The 15022-nt window shown below is 38.7% G+C and overlaps 1 protein-coding gene across 2 annotated transcripts in view; it reads left to right on the top strand.

Moving 5' to 3' along the window:
- The first annotated feature begins 2934 nt into the window (after window positions 1-2934).
- PCTP (phosphatidylcholine transfer protein) overlaps window positions 2935-15022 on the top strand; it is a 53693-nt gene continuing 41605 nt past the window's right edge. The window contains exon 1 of one of the 2 annotated variants that reach the window (XR_011164328.1): window positions 2935-3220. Coding sequence is in view for 1 of the 2 variants with exons in the window: in XM_069067460.1 (XP_068923561.1) it covers window positions 3083-3220 (138 nt within the window). In the remaining variant the exon portion in view is untranslated. The remainder of the gene's footprint in view (window positions 3221-15022) is intronic. The other variant, XM_069067460.1, reaches the window with a different exon arrangement.

Below are 15022 nucleotides of genomic sequence, written 5' to 3'. Positions count from 1 at the left end.
TCTTACACAGTAAGGGGAGGGCTTATTTTCGGGATAGGTCTTATTATTGGGGAAACACGGTATGTGTATATATATATATATATATATATATATATATATATATATATATATATATATATATCATATATGTGCCTGTCAGGGTTCTGTCCTGGGTGCTTTTCTCTTCTCTCTCTATGCTATTCCACTTGATGTTCTCATCAGTTCCCATGGATTTCTTTACCATCTTTATGTTGGTTCAAGTCTGCCTGTCCTGCTCCAATCTCTATCCTGACCCCCAATCTCACATCTCTGACTACTTTTCAGACATCTCAAACTGGATGTCCAGTAGACATCTAAACCTCAGTATGTCACACATACACACATGTAAAATTATTTCATACATACTTTATTTATCAGTTCTTTCTCTGGATGCAGATAGCATCTTTCTTCATACATCCTTTATAGTTAATTTGGATATTTATAATAGACAAAATAACTTATTCATTTAAAGTTGTTCTTAAAACAATATTGCTGTTACTGTATACAATGATCTCTTGGTCCTGCTCATTTTCCTCTTCACTATTTTGTACAAATGTTTCCATGTGTTGCTAAAATCCATCTTTTGTTATGTCTGCCAATTAGGTGGGTGTTAAGTATAACCTCAAGAGTTTTAATTTGATTTTCTCTTATAAGTAACATGGAACAATCTTTCATGTGGTTGTCAAGGTTTTTTTTGGTGCTGTTTTTAGAACTATTTGTTCATATCCAACACTGACCACTTCTCCACTGAGGAATTAGACACACTCACACATTTATGTTAGTTCCCTATATGTCTTGGACATCATAACATTATCAGAGATCATAGAAGGATAGCTTTAGAATTAGAATAGAGTTTAGAGACCATCTGATCAAACCCTTTCATTTTACTGAGACCCAAGTTGCTTAAATGGATTGTCCACACAGTTTTCTGATTTCAGACTTCAAAGGTCCTTTGACTTAGCAAAGTTTGAGTTAGCAAGCTTTCAGCTCTACCATACTGAGATATCGGATGCAAGGTTTGAGCCGCCCATCTAATATACTCGGACACCTTCCCTAATCTCTCCCTCCCTTTCTACCATCAATCCATGAATAGGGAAGGACAAGAAGGAAGGGATAATTCCTGGTTTTTCTTTCTCTGCTCTTATCCCCGCCTCCTTCATTTTTTCCTCCCTCCTTTTGTGCCCTGTGCTGTCTAGACTTTCCTCTTTTTTCCTTGCGTCCTCCTGCATCTATCCCTCAGTATACACTCTCCTCTTATTCCTGCTCTGTGGCTTCTCTTTCTATTCACTCCTCTTCAATATTGCTCTTCCCTCTTCCTGTCTCAAACCCTACTCCTTGCCCTTCCTCTAAGACTAGTTTTCTTTTCCCCACGTAAACCTTCCCTTTCTTTAAATCTCCCCATTCGGACTTCCTCATTATCCTTCCTCCTGCTCATTATTTTCTTTCTTTCTTTCTTTTTTTTTTAAGCAATCAAGGTTAAGTAACTTGCTCCCAAGGTTACATGGCCAGTTATTTCTGGGTGTGGTGCTAAGTACCTGAGCCCGAATCCCCAGGTCATACCGACACTTGAACTGGTGCTCTTAACTCACTGAGCCACCTGGCCGCCTCTAAGCAATTGGGGTTAAGTAACTTGCTCAAGGTTACAAGGCCAGGTGTTTCTGGGTAGGTGCTAAGTATCTGAACCCAGATTGGATTCCCAACATTGGAGCCAGTGCTCTTACTCGCTGTGCTACCTGGCTGCCCCATGTCCATTATTTTCTTTGTTTCTCTTTCCCATACCTCTATTCTCCCTTTATCTACTACCTCTTCCATCATTCATCTTCCTATCCCTCCTCTCTTCCTTTTCCATTCTTTATTCCTTTTTCCTCTCTGCCCCCCATTTTCTTTCTCATTCTCCCTTTCCTGCTCCTCCCCAAGATTTGATCTTATTTCTTTTTCTCATTCTCTGATCCTTCCATTCTCTTTCTCTGCCATACCTCATTTGACTTGGCTCCTTCCTCCTTTAACACTCCTCTTTCTCCTTTGTCCCAGTTCTTCTTTCTGTGTTCCTTTCATTTTTACCATTTTACTTTCTCCCCTGCTATCCTTTTTTCCCTACTCTTCATCCTCAGTTGCTCCCTCCTCTACTTCCCATCTAGCTCCCCATCCTTCTTTCTACCTGCTTCTTACTCCCTGCCCTCCCCCTCTCCTTCCCTTTATCTTTTTTTCTTTGACCTTGCTACCCCCTCTTTCCCATTCAATCTTTCCCTATTCTTCCTTCCACTTTCTTCATTTTTTCTTCTTCCTTTTTTTTCCATTCCCCACTCTAGCCTTCTCCCCATCCATCCCCACCTTTTCCAACCATTCCCTTTCTATACATTATCTTTCCTATCCCTAGCTTTATCCTCTATCTCCCCCTTCTCTGCCGGTTCTCTTTTTCTGTCTCATATTTCTTCCTCCTTTATTCTTCCTTTTAGCCCTCTCCCTCTCTTTTTCTCTTCATCCTTTTTTCCCATCATGGCATAATGGATAGAGAATTAGACCTAGTATTAGGAACACCTGATTTCAAATATAGCCTCGGACACTAGTTGAGTGTGACTGTGCGCATCTCAGCCTTAATTGATTTCAGTTTCCTCATCTGCAAAATGTAGATAATAAAACACCTTCCTCCCAGGGTGGTTATGAGGATACAGTGAGATAATGTTTGTAAAATGCTTTGCAAACCTTAGAGCATTATATAAATGCTAGCCATCATCATAATCATCATCCTCATTATCATATTATTATTACTACTACTAACAGCACCCCGCCCCCACCCCAGGTAATTTCTTTTTCTCTGTCCCGCCCACTTCTTTTTCAACTCAGGCCCTTCCTTCTCATTCTCTTTAACCCCTCCCTCCCCCCTCGGGTCCCTCCCAGGTTCCTCCCTAGGCCCTTCCCTTTTCACTCTTCTCCACTCTCCCCTTCTCAGCCCCGCCCCTCATCAGCTGGGGCCTCCTCAGCTCGTTCTCTCCCTCCCTCCCTCGGCTCAGGCTCTTCCCTCCTGTTTCCCTCTCACCTGGGGCTTCAGCTGGCCACAGACAGGATGGAGAAGGCGGACCACTTCTCGGAGGAGGAATTCCGGAAGGCCTGTGCTGAGCTGGAGGCCCCGGCTAAGGGAAGCAGGGGCTGGGAGACACTGGTGGAGTCCGAGGACTTCAACATCTACCGGCTCCTAGACGAGGTAGGGGCCGAGGCGGGGAGAGTCTGAGACCCTAACAATGTAGCAGGTAGGGAAGTGGAGGGCAGGCGCTGATTGGTCAGGGAGACAGGGCTAGGTGGCTTACCCGGGGGCAATCGGCTTCACCGACTGAATGTCTGCTAGCAGGATAAAGGACTGATAAGAACTGACTGGGCAGGGAGATATGTCCTTTATGTATGGATATGGCAAAAAGTTCAAGACTCCGAGTCCACTTTGACTCTAGTGGGGGAGGGGTTATCCATTGACTATGGATGGGCATGGAGCTTGAACCCCGTGTGTGTGTTTGTGTTTGTGTGCGTGCGCGTGTGTGCGTTGGAGTGGAGATTATGACTAAATTGGGGGTGCAGAGGAAGAGGTCAGGGACTGGGAGATGGGTTCTAGCCTACACCTCTCTACTTAAAAAGTGATCTCTAACCATCTTTATGACCTCAGGCAAATCACTTCTCTTTCCCAGGCTGCAGCTTCCTCTTCCATAAAGTAAAAGAGACCAATTCCTTCTGTTACTTAAAGGTTCCTTCTAGTTTTAGTAGTCTTTGACTACTACAGTAGACTACACAGTAGTCCTGTGACTTGCTTTGCTCCCTAATTGGCGACTGGTGCTTACCGGCACCTTCTGAATTGGTTGTACCTATGAAGTTTAGGTAGAGAGATTAGCCAATGGGATGGGGAGAGGCACTACAGAGTCGGGAAAAGCAGGGTAGTGTGGTGGAAAGTCAGAAAACTGGGGTCCTAGCTTTGCTAATCATTTACCTGTGTGATCTTAGGTAAGACATCTCTCATCTCTTCCTCCTAATTTATAAAATTAGAAGGTTGAATTAGATGATCTCTGAGATCCTTTGCAATTCAAAATGATAGATGTAGGAAGGAAAACATGGAAAACAGGTACCCTAGCTAGTCAACTCTTAATGAAATCCTGAATTGGGCCAGCTCTTCTGGAAAGCAATTTGGAACTAAACCTAGAAAGTTACCAAACTGTGTGTATCGTATCCTTTGATCCAAGTACAACATACCAGTAGCAGGTTTTTGCCCCAAAGAGATCAAAGAAAGAGGAAAAGGATCTATACATACATACATATTTATAGCAACTCTTTTCATGATAACTAAAATTTGGATACAAAGGGGGGTGGCCTCCTATTGGAGAATGACTAAACAAATTGTAGTGTATGAATGTAGTAGAATATTATTGTGCCTTAATTAATGATAAAATGTGAAGTTTCAGAGGAACATAAGATTTTTATGAATTGATGTAAAGAAAAGTGAGCAGAGCTTGGAGAACAATTTATATAATGATAACAATATTAAAGAGAAAAACACCTTTGGAAAAACTTTAGAAATTAGATCAATGCAATGATAAACCACAAATTCAAAAGAATGAATGAAGATGAAACACTACTGATTTGCTAGGAGGTATTCAACTTAACATTTTTGGCTATAACTAATATGGGACTTTGTTTTTCCAGATTATGTAGATGTGTATTGAGCAATTTGTCTTTCTGCATTTTTCTTTTTTTTTTAAATTTTCTCAATTGGGAGAGGGAATACTGGAAGGGATAGATTAATTTTTAAAAATGACTTGAGAAATAAAAATAATAAACTAAAAGCAAAAGATCCTTCCCAATTCTACCATTATATGGTCACATATTAAGCCTTTAATAAATTCTTTGTTGTTTTGACTTACTTATAATGGGATATTAATACATAGATCACAGAGTGGTCCTGAGTAACAAATGAGATGACATATTTTAAGAGCTTTTCAGACTGCAAGATGCTAACTACAAATAAGAGGCATGCTATAATGAAACATGGTATATGGAATACAGTGTATGGTATAATGGAACATGAGTCAAACTTGGTGTCAGGAGACCTGTATTCAAAACCAGGCTCAGGTAATTTACTAGTATACGAAGATGTTATGGACAAATATCTCTGATCCTCAGTTTCTTCATCAGTAAGATGGTAATATTATCATTTTAAAACTATCCAAAGCTATGATTTAAGGGTTATCAATGATGTTATTATTTAAGGACCTTTTATTTATTCCATTAAACAACTTGGAGACAATAATTTACTATGGGAGGCACAGTTAGCTTAGCTAGCAACCAGATCCTAATCCATCTGTTTAAATTATAGCACACCCATATTTAACTGCATTAATTCCAATCCAAATAGGGCAAAAGTAATATTCCAAAATTCAAATAGCATAAAAGTAATATTTCCAATTCTGATTGCAAATAGGATAAAAGTAATATTTGCTATTACAATTCCAAGTAGGGTAAAAGTAATATTTCTAATTCCAATTCCAGAATAAAAATGATATCTAGCAATTTATGCTGATCACCATTTTTTTAGCAACATTAATGCCCTACAATTGTAAATAGGGTAAAAATAATACCAAAGAAACCAATGAAAAAGCTTTATAGCTCATTTTCAGAGCCCCACCATCACCAAGAGACCACCAACCTTAAGAAAACTCAAAACTAGTAGCTACAATAGCAACTCACAAACAAGTCCCCGAACAAGGCTTGAGGTAGGCAAGGGTGGCTATTATGTTCATTTTATAGATGGGGAAGGTAATTCTTGGGGAACAGCCTATTATAGTGGAAAGAGTTCCGGCTCAGTAGAGGACTTGAACCTGGGTCCTGACTGCTCACCACTTCTATGATTCAACTCCATTGAACCTCCATTTCCTCATCTCTAAAATGAGGTAAATGGATAGGAGAAAGGCTCTGAGGTTGCTTGCAGCTCTTTATCTATGATCTAGTTAGTCTTAAGGTCATTAAAAAGGGGATTCTTCTCCTCTAGAAGCATTTTGAGTGCTTTGGTAAGCCCTTGGTTGTTACAAGAGTGAAGAATTATTTTCCTGATATCTCACAGGATACTTTTTTTTTACCACTTATAACTGATATCATAGGGAGTCCTGGTTAAAATTGATTTTCCTTTATCAATTATTTGATTTTTCTAAGATAAGTGTTTCTTTTTTTCAACTTCATGGAAATTCAATTTAACATACATTTATTTATTTATTTTTCAGAATTTATTCATTTTTCGTTTTCAACATTCATTTCCACAAGATTTTGAGTCCCAAATTTTCTCCCCATCTCTCCCCTATCCCCACACCAAGATGGTAAATATACTGATTACTCCTTTCCCCAGTCTGCCCTCTTATATATCGCCCCCTTTCCCTCCTCTTGCCCTCTTCCCCCTTACTTTCTTATAGGGAAAGATGAATTTCTATACCCCATTGCCTGTATATCTTATTTCCTGGTTGCATTTAACAACAATTTTTTAACATTTGTTTTTAAAACTTTTGAGTTCTAGATTCTCTCCCTTCTTCCCTCTTCATTCACCCCAAATGGGAAGACAAGCAATTCAATGTAGGTTATAACTGTGTAGTTATGCAAAACATTTCCATAGTTGTCACAACATACATTTATTAATTGCCTACTTAAATTCCCATTCCTAGAGAGCAGTGACTATTTCATTTATGGTTTTTTTTTTAAATCCCCAGCTTAGCACAATGATTGACAGCTAAAAGTTGCTTAATAAATATCTTTTGTTTGATTGATTATGTTCCAGGTACTGTGCTAGCTTTCAGGGCCACAAACACAAACACTAAGCAGTCCTTTCCTTTAAGAAGATGATGCTTTATTAGCCCTGTATGGATCTTTTTCTGATTTGGCAGAAAATGATAGCATTCTATAGATATGTATAAAACAAGGTAATGTGAAGTGGGGTCAAATGAGAGTGCTCTAGGACAATTTGAGAAGAACGGAAATGGCTTTTCTCAGCTGGGGGACATGGTAGGTGCAGGGTGAAGAATAAAGTTTGTTTTATTTCAGGAAGGAGATGTGGATCAAATAAAGGCATCTTTCCAACTAGTTGCATTGAAAATAGTCATTTCTAAAGATAGAAATGGCAGGTGGTGCAGGCATGGAGTCAGAAAGACTCATCTTCCTGAGTTCAAATTTGGCCTCAGACACTTCATAACTTTGTGATCTTGGGCAGTCACCTAACCCTTTCTGCCTCAGTTTCCTCATCTGTTAAATGAGCTGAAAAAGGAAATGGCAATTCATTCCAGTATCTTTGCCAAGGAAATCCCAAATGGGGTCATGGACATCATTTATTCCGACATGACTGAAATGACTGGACAACAAAAAAGAGAAATTTTCTGGAATATGTTACAGTAGATTGATAGTTGGATCCAAAACCTGAAGACTCATGTTCAAGTCTTCCCTTTGGCACATACTGGTTGTGTGACCCTGGGCAAGTCCCTTAACCTATTAGTTATCCAGATCCTCTAGGTAACTATAAATTATAAGTTACACAAAAAAGTGTCCCCTATATTTTAATAGATTATGTTTCATCACCCTAGTGATAACAACTCCACTTTCTATAGTTTATATTTTTAGCCATGTTGTTCAGTTGTTTTTCAGTCATGTTCAGCTTTTTGTGACTTTATTTGGGATTTTCTTGGTAAAGATACTAGAGAGATTTGTCATTTCTTTCTCCAGTTCATTTTACAGATGAGGAAACTGAAGTAAACAGGATTGAGTGACTTGCCCAGGAAAAAATTTATAGAAAAATGAAACTACTTAGAGGAACAATATGGATCAGTTAAAAGAATGCTAGATTTGAATTATGGGAATTCTGCTTCTGGCACTGTAGCACCAATGCAATATTTATCCCACCAATGGTGACTATAAATATACCGGCATAGTGCTCTATCACAAAATATAACAGACTCTTCATATATAAGCAGAAGCAAAACATTTATTTAAACACCAGAAAACTTAATCCCCAAACCAGTAAGCTGATTCCATCATAGTAGCAAAGAAGGTAATACACCATAACAGCACAGAGAACTACAGCATCCTTTAGCCTTTCCACAAACCAACATTTACTCACAAGTCTAACTGTCTCCCTTGAATGTGTCCTTTCCTCCCACTGTGTCTAGCTGCTCTCACTCCCAGCTTCTTGTGGGCTCTGCTCCACCCTTCAGCAAACTCCTCCCACCACAGGTTCCATGTGATTACATTCAACCTATTAGGGGCAGGGTATATCTTCAAAGCAGGGAATGTCTTCAAATTCCCTTAGGCTTATTAAGGGACAGGGAATATCTTCAAATTCCCATTCCCATTACAGTATTTAATATATAACATATAGATAGATGACCTGGGTTTAAGTCCTAGCTCTGCCACTTACTACCAGTGTGACTTTGGACAAATAACATCATGCCTCTGGGTCTTAGTTTCCTCATTTATGAAATGATAGTGCCCCTCTCAACATAGATAAACCCCATACATTCTCTTTGAGACTTGTGCTATAATTGTAATGCTTACACTATGTAATCCAGATGAGATCTGGCTAGAGCAAAGAAGAGTGGATCATTACCTCCTTTGTCCAGGATGCCATATTTTGTCCAGAGCAGTATAAGACTTTGTATAAACTTTCTTAGTCATCATGTCACACTGTTGATTCATGTTGAGCTTATAGTCTGCTAAACTACAGAGATCTTTTCCAGCTAATTGCTATCTAGCCACCACCATATTGTACTTGTAAAATTCATTTTTTTTAAGTTGAGTAAGACTTTAAATTTACTCTAATTAAATTTTACTTTAATAGATTTAACCCAATCCTCTGGTGACCTGTCAAGATACTTTTGGATCCTGACTCTCATCTGGTGTGTTAGTTATCTCACTTAGCTTTATATCATCTGTAAATGTGATTAGCATGTTTTGGTGCCCTCAGTAGCATGCTAACATCCCCAGGCCAAACACAAATCCTTGGAGCACTGCAAATCCTTCCCAAGTTTACAATGACCCATTAGCGACTGTTCTTTGAATTTGAAGGTTATTTCACCACTTCCAAATTCACTTATTGTACTTTAAATGCACTATCATCTTTGCTCATATCCTTCCATCTTAAAAACCAATATAGACTGACTTTGCCACTAAAATCTAGGTAAATAATATCTGCAGTATTTCTCTAATCCACCAGGGAAGTGATGCTGTGAAAAATGAAAAGGAGTGTCACAATGTATGCATTTAGTCCTTGCTTCTGGGGAGACTAGTGGATCACTTGACCTTGGGAATTCGGAGCTGCAATGGGACTAAAGTCAATAAGGTGTCTGCGCTCTTTATCCTTAGTATGGTGAACCCCTTGAATCAGGGAGCTATGGGGCTACTAAAGGAGGGACAAATGGGCCCTGATTGGAAAAATGGAAGCTTTAACCTGCTCCCTGCTGATTAGTATTGGGATTGGGTCTTTGAGTGGCAACTGTACATGCATTCTGGGTAAGACAGAGAGACACCCAGTTGGAGAAAATAAACAAAAAAGAAATGAAGTTAGTCTGGCATGACTATTCTTCATGAAACCATGTTAGATCTAAATTATATCCTTTCTAGATGTTCACTCATCATCACTTTAATATTATTATATGGTGTAGACTTTTGCTGGAAGTCAAAGTCATGGTCACTGGTCCACTTGCTTCCATTTTTGAAAAATTTTTATTTCTTTTAATTTTACTATCCTTTACTCTTAGATCAGAGAAAGAAATAGATTTACCTCTTGCTCTTTACTCCAATTCCTATTTAGGGGATTATCTTATTCCTTGGAAAATTGTCATAACTAAGTGGCTCTCTGTTCTTTTGCTTCCATTGGCTAATATTACTTTCAACTGTTATGTTTACTCAGTCTACACCAGCAGTGGTAGATTATATTATCTTTGCTGATGCAAGGTTCAAACCTTAGTTGGTGAGCATAGATGCTTTTCCCCTGTTTCTAAAGAACTTACAGTCTACTTAAGATAACATACATGTGGTGACGATACAAATTAAAACTCTGTGTTAAGAGAGATTTATGAGCACAGTATTCTAGAAGTTTCAAGGAGGAGAAGATTATTTTCTGCTAGGGAAACTTTCATTGAAGAGATGGTATGTCATCTTACTCTTGTAGGGCAAGTCAGATTTCAACAGTTAGAGGTATGATCATTTGGAGGAGGGTACTCCAGATATAGAAAAGATCATGAATGATTTCTCAGAGATGGGAAAGCCTTTTTAGGAGAGGGTGGGTAGTTTTGTTTGACTAGGGAAAGCAAAATGTGTAATGGGAAAGTAATGTGATAAGGCTGCATTAGAACCCTCTTATAAGCTCCTGGTGTCAGAGATAGCTATGTTTTTGGTAGAGTAAAATTTTGACTCAGAATAAATATTATTTAAGAACCTATGATGAAATGAGTAGAAATACTTCTTTTTTTTTTTTTTTTACAACTTTGGGAAACACAGACGCAGTGACAACTATGGAAAGAATACCCCCCATAAAATAATGAAAAAAAAGAATGTTGTTAAATCTTAAAGAAGCAAGGTTGGCCCCAAAGAAGATATCAGAGAAGACCTATCTTCCCACTCCTTTTTAGAGGTAGGAAATTCACAAATATAGAACACTGCATACAATGTCATTTCCCCCCAACATATTGTTTTTGCTTATTTTTTTTTTACCTCTTACTCTTTTTCTTTTTAAAATTCTTCACTATAAAGGAGAGGTTCCTGGAAGGGTGAGGAGATGGGACCTACAGGGAAATTGAGGTAATCAATTAAAATCTATTTTAAAAAGAAATTGTTGTTCAGTTGTGTCTGACTCTTTATAACTCCAGTTGGGGTTTTCTTGGCAAAGATACTAGAGTAGTCTGCTATTTCATTCTTCAGCTCATTATACAGATGAGGAAATTGAGGCAACTAGGGTTAAGTGACTTGCTCAGGGTCACACAGCTAGTAAATGTCTTGAGTTCACATTTGAACTCAGCCCTTCCTGACTCCAGGTCCAGTGCTCAATACACTGTGCCACCTAGTTGCCCCTTGAAATAAAATAACATCAAATATAAATAGGCAACCATGGCTTCCTAATAAAGTGTTATTAGAGTTTCTTTATTCTCTGTAGTCTCCCTCTCTTTGAGGGCTAGAAATTACAGTGGGATGCATAGAACTCTGTATTGGCCACCAAGCTACCTGGATTCTAGTTCAAAGGAGCATCTTACTTCACTTCTCTGATCTTTATCTGGCTACTGGACCCAGATGGCTCTGGAAGAAAAGGTGAGATTGGTGACTTAGCATAGCCCTCCATCACTTATATCCAATTCACTTGCATGTTATGACATCACCTCCATGACATCATCATCCTCTTCAAGAAGGAAAGACAAATAACAACAACAACACAAGCTGATGGTTTAAGGTCCTTTCCAGACACTATAGTCTCTGGGTCTCTATGTGCCCTTGAATGGTACCTGAGGCAATTGTTGGTAATGCTCTCCTGTTCTCCACAGGTACCACTCAAAAGGCTTCACTTCACTCTCCTATTCAAAAACTTTCTTCATTGACTCCCAATTGCCTTTCACACAACATACAAAATCATTGCAGGCAGAAACTTAAAAATGCTCTAGAGTAAGGCTTACTTTTGTATATATATATTCTTTCTTGTAAAATGCAAACTCCTTGAAGCAGAGACTCCTTCAGGGGTGGGGTTATTTGTTTGTTTGATTTGTCTTTGTATCCCCAGTACTTGGGAAGCAACACAGTATACTTATAAAGCTAGGGTAGGGAACTTGCTGCCTAGAGGCCACATGTGGTCTTCTAGGTCCTCAAGTGTGGTTCAAGTTTGGATTCAAAGGGCCACACTTGAGGACCTAGAGGGCCACAAGTTTCCCACCCCTCTACTAGTGTATAGAGAGCTGGCCTTGAAGCTGGGAACATAGGAGAGGGCAGAACCTGGGTTTAAGGCCCACCTCTCAAGCATACTAGCTGTATCTCTGGGCAAGTCTCAGTGATCTAGGCAACTCTTTTTTTTTCTTTTAAATAAATACTATATTTTTTCTCCCAATTACATATAAAGACCACTTTTTTTTTTTTAAGCAATTGGGGTTAAGTAACTTGCTCAAGGTTACATGGCCAGTTATTTTTATGTGGGTGTTAAGTATCTGAGGCCGGAACTGATCCCAGGTCTCCCGACTCTGGGGTCAGTGTTCCTACTCACTGCACCACCTGGCTGCCCCTTAAAGACAACTTTTAACATTTATTTTTTAATAAAATTTTGAGTTCCAAACTTTCTCCCTCTACTATCCCCTCCCTAAGATGGTAAGCAATTTGATATGAGTTATATATGTACAATCTTGTAAAACATATTTCCATATCAGTTATGTTGTGAAAAAAGAAACAGAACAAAAAATTTAAAAAAAGCATAAAGAAAATAAAGAAAGTGATAACAGTATGTTTCAATCTGCATTCAGTCTCCAATCAGTTCTTTCTCTGGACGTGGATAGCATTTTCCATCATAACTCTTTTGGAATTATCATGGATCATTGTATTGTTGAGAAGAGTTAAGTCAGTCATAGCTGATTATTGCACAATGTTGCTGATACTGCGTACAACGTTTCCTGATTCTGCTCACTTCAATTTGTATCAGTGTATGCAAGTTTTTCAAGTTTTTTTTTTCTGAAATCTGCCAGGCAGCTCTAAGACTTAAATTACAGAGAAGGTGATGATCTGTATTGGTTTGCATATTTGTTGATTAATTGCAAGGGAAAGAACAGTTAGGCTCTGGCAGAATTTCAGTTATCATTAGGATGTATTTGTCATAGGTAAAAATAACAACTCACTTTAAAAGCTTTTTCCAACAGCTGAACACATGACATGTGACTGCATGGGGCTTTTTAGAGAGCTTCAAGTACTGTCCTAGGAACAACATAGAGTTGTTTTGATCCCAAGATTAAAAGCACATCCTTTGAAAAAAATTAAAATCCTATCACAACCCAGAGACATAGGAGGGTTCTCTAATCCAGATGTATGTAAGTGTATGTAAGTGCCTCTCAGGGTCCTGTCCTGGGTGCTTTGCTCTTCTCTCTCTATGCTATTCCACTTGGTGATCTCAACAGTTCCCATGGATTTATTTACCATCTCTAATCTTCCTGTCCTGCCCCAATTTCTGTCATGACTCCCAATATCACATCTCCAACTGCCTTTCAGGCATCTCAAACTTGATGTGCAGTAGGCATCTTAACCTCAGTATTTCCAAAAGAGTTTATCTTTTCCCAGGCCTATACCCTGCCTGTTTACAATAGAGGACAACCTCATCTTACCAATCCCGTGGGCTTGCAACCTAGGAGTCATCCTGGACTCATCACTATTTCTCACCCACCTCCCCATATCCAAACTTTTGCCAAGGCCTTCATATTTCACCTATGCAACATTTCTAAAATATGCCCCTTTCTCTTCCCTGATACTGTCACCCTTTTAGTGCAGGTCTTCTTCACTTCATGTTTTGATCATTGCAAAAATCTACTGGTAGGTATCCCAGCTTCAAGATTTTCTCAGCTTCAATCCTGTTCTCCATTCAGTCACTAAAGTGATTTCCCAAAATGGAGATTCAATCATGTCACTTCTCCTCCTTCTCCCCCCCCCCCCCCAGCACTGAAATTCAGTGTCTTCCTATTGCCTCCAGGAGCAAATACCAAATGGTCTATTTTGGCATTCAATGCTCTTCATAACTTAACTCCCTCCTACCTTCCCAGCCTTCTTACACCTTACTCCCCAACACATACTTATGCATTCCAGGGACTCTACTTCCTTCCTGTTCTGAAAACAAGACACTCCATCTCTTGGCTCTTAGAATTTTCTCTGACTGTCCCCTGTGCCTGAAAGTCTCTCTCCTTCCCCTGCTCAGATTCCTGGCTTCCTGTAAGTCTCAGCTAGAATTTTACCTTCTATAGGAAGCTTTCCCTAACCCTTCTTAATCCCAGCACTATCTTTCTTTTAATTATTTCCAACATATAGCTTTTTAAAAAATATATATTTGCACATTGTGTCCTCCATTAGGCTATAAGCTCCTTGAGGACAAGGACTTTCTTTTACCTCCTTTGGTATTCCCAGCACTTAGCACATTCCTGGCATGTAGTAGGGGCTAAATGTTGATTGACTGATTTATTGATATGTATAAAGAATAGTTGATAGTTACTTAAATATTACATTTTTGCTTGGGGTTTAAGAAAAAATGATGATACATTTTTGTCTAGGATAAACAGATATTTCCCAACGAACACCCAAATTAAAGATTTCAAAGTACCCAGCCCCACAGCCTAACCAGTTAAATTACTGATTATTAAAAGGAGAGATAGATTATTTAACTTTGCCATAGAATACAAAACACTAACCACTGAGATTTGACAAAGGTTTTTTGTTTGTTTGTTTTGCCTTTCCATGTTTATTTAATTATACTGTTACAGTCATTTTGGGCTCTCCTTTCTTCATTCTATATCACCTTGTAGAAGTGGCTAATGTTTCTCTGAATCCCCCCCCCCCCAACATACACACACTTTTTAATGGTGCAGTTACATTCCTGTATGTACCATTCCCCAATTAGTAAGCACATATTTTGTATCTTAAATTTTTGTTATTGCAAACTGCTGCTATGAACATTTTTGTATACATGGGTCTTGCTCTGTTAATTATTCTCTTGGCATATTTAGTACAATAATGAGGTTCAGGAACTTTTTGTATAATTAGAAATTGCTTTCCAGAATAGTTGGACCTATTCACAGCTCTATCAGCAATGAATTAGCAAATTTATCTTTACATAGATTCTCCAACAATGAATTTTTTCTATCTTTTAGTATCTTGGCTAGTTTGATGACTGTGAGGAAGTACCTCAGGGTTATATATGCATTTGTGTTTTTGTATGTGTGTTTGCATGTATGTATCTGTATGTATGTAGAATGGGGCAAGATTTGAGATTAGGATG

The sequence above is a fragment of the Petaurus breviceps genome, unplaced genomic scaffold (assembly GCF_028583685.1).
Source record: "Petaurus breviceps papuanus isolate PSGF00001 unplaced genomic scaffold, PetGlider_PUasm1.0 90750, whole genome shotgun sequence".
Lineage (NCBI taxonomy): Eukaryota > Metazoa > Chordata > Mammalia > Diprotodontia > Petauridae > Petaurus > Petaurus breviceps.
Note: the sequence above shows the minus strand (reverse complement) of the source record. Positions and strands in the feature narration are given on the sequence as shown.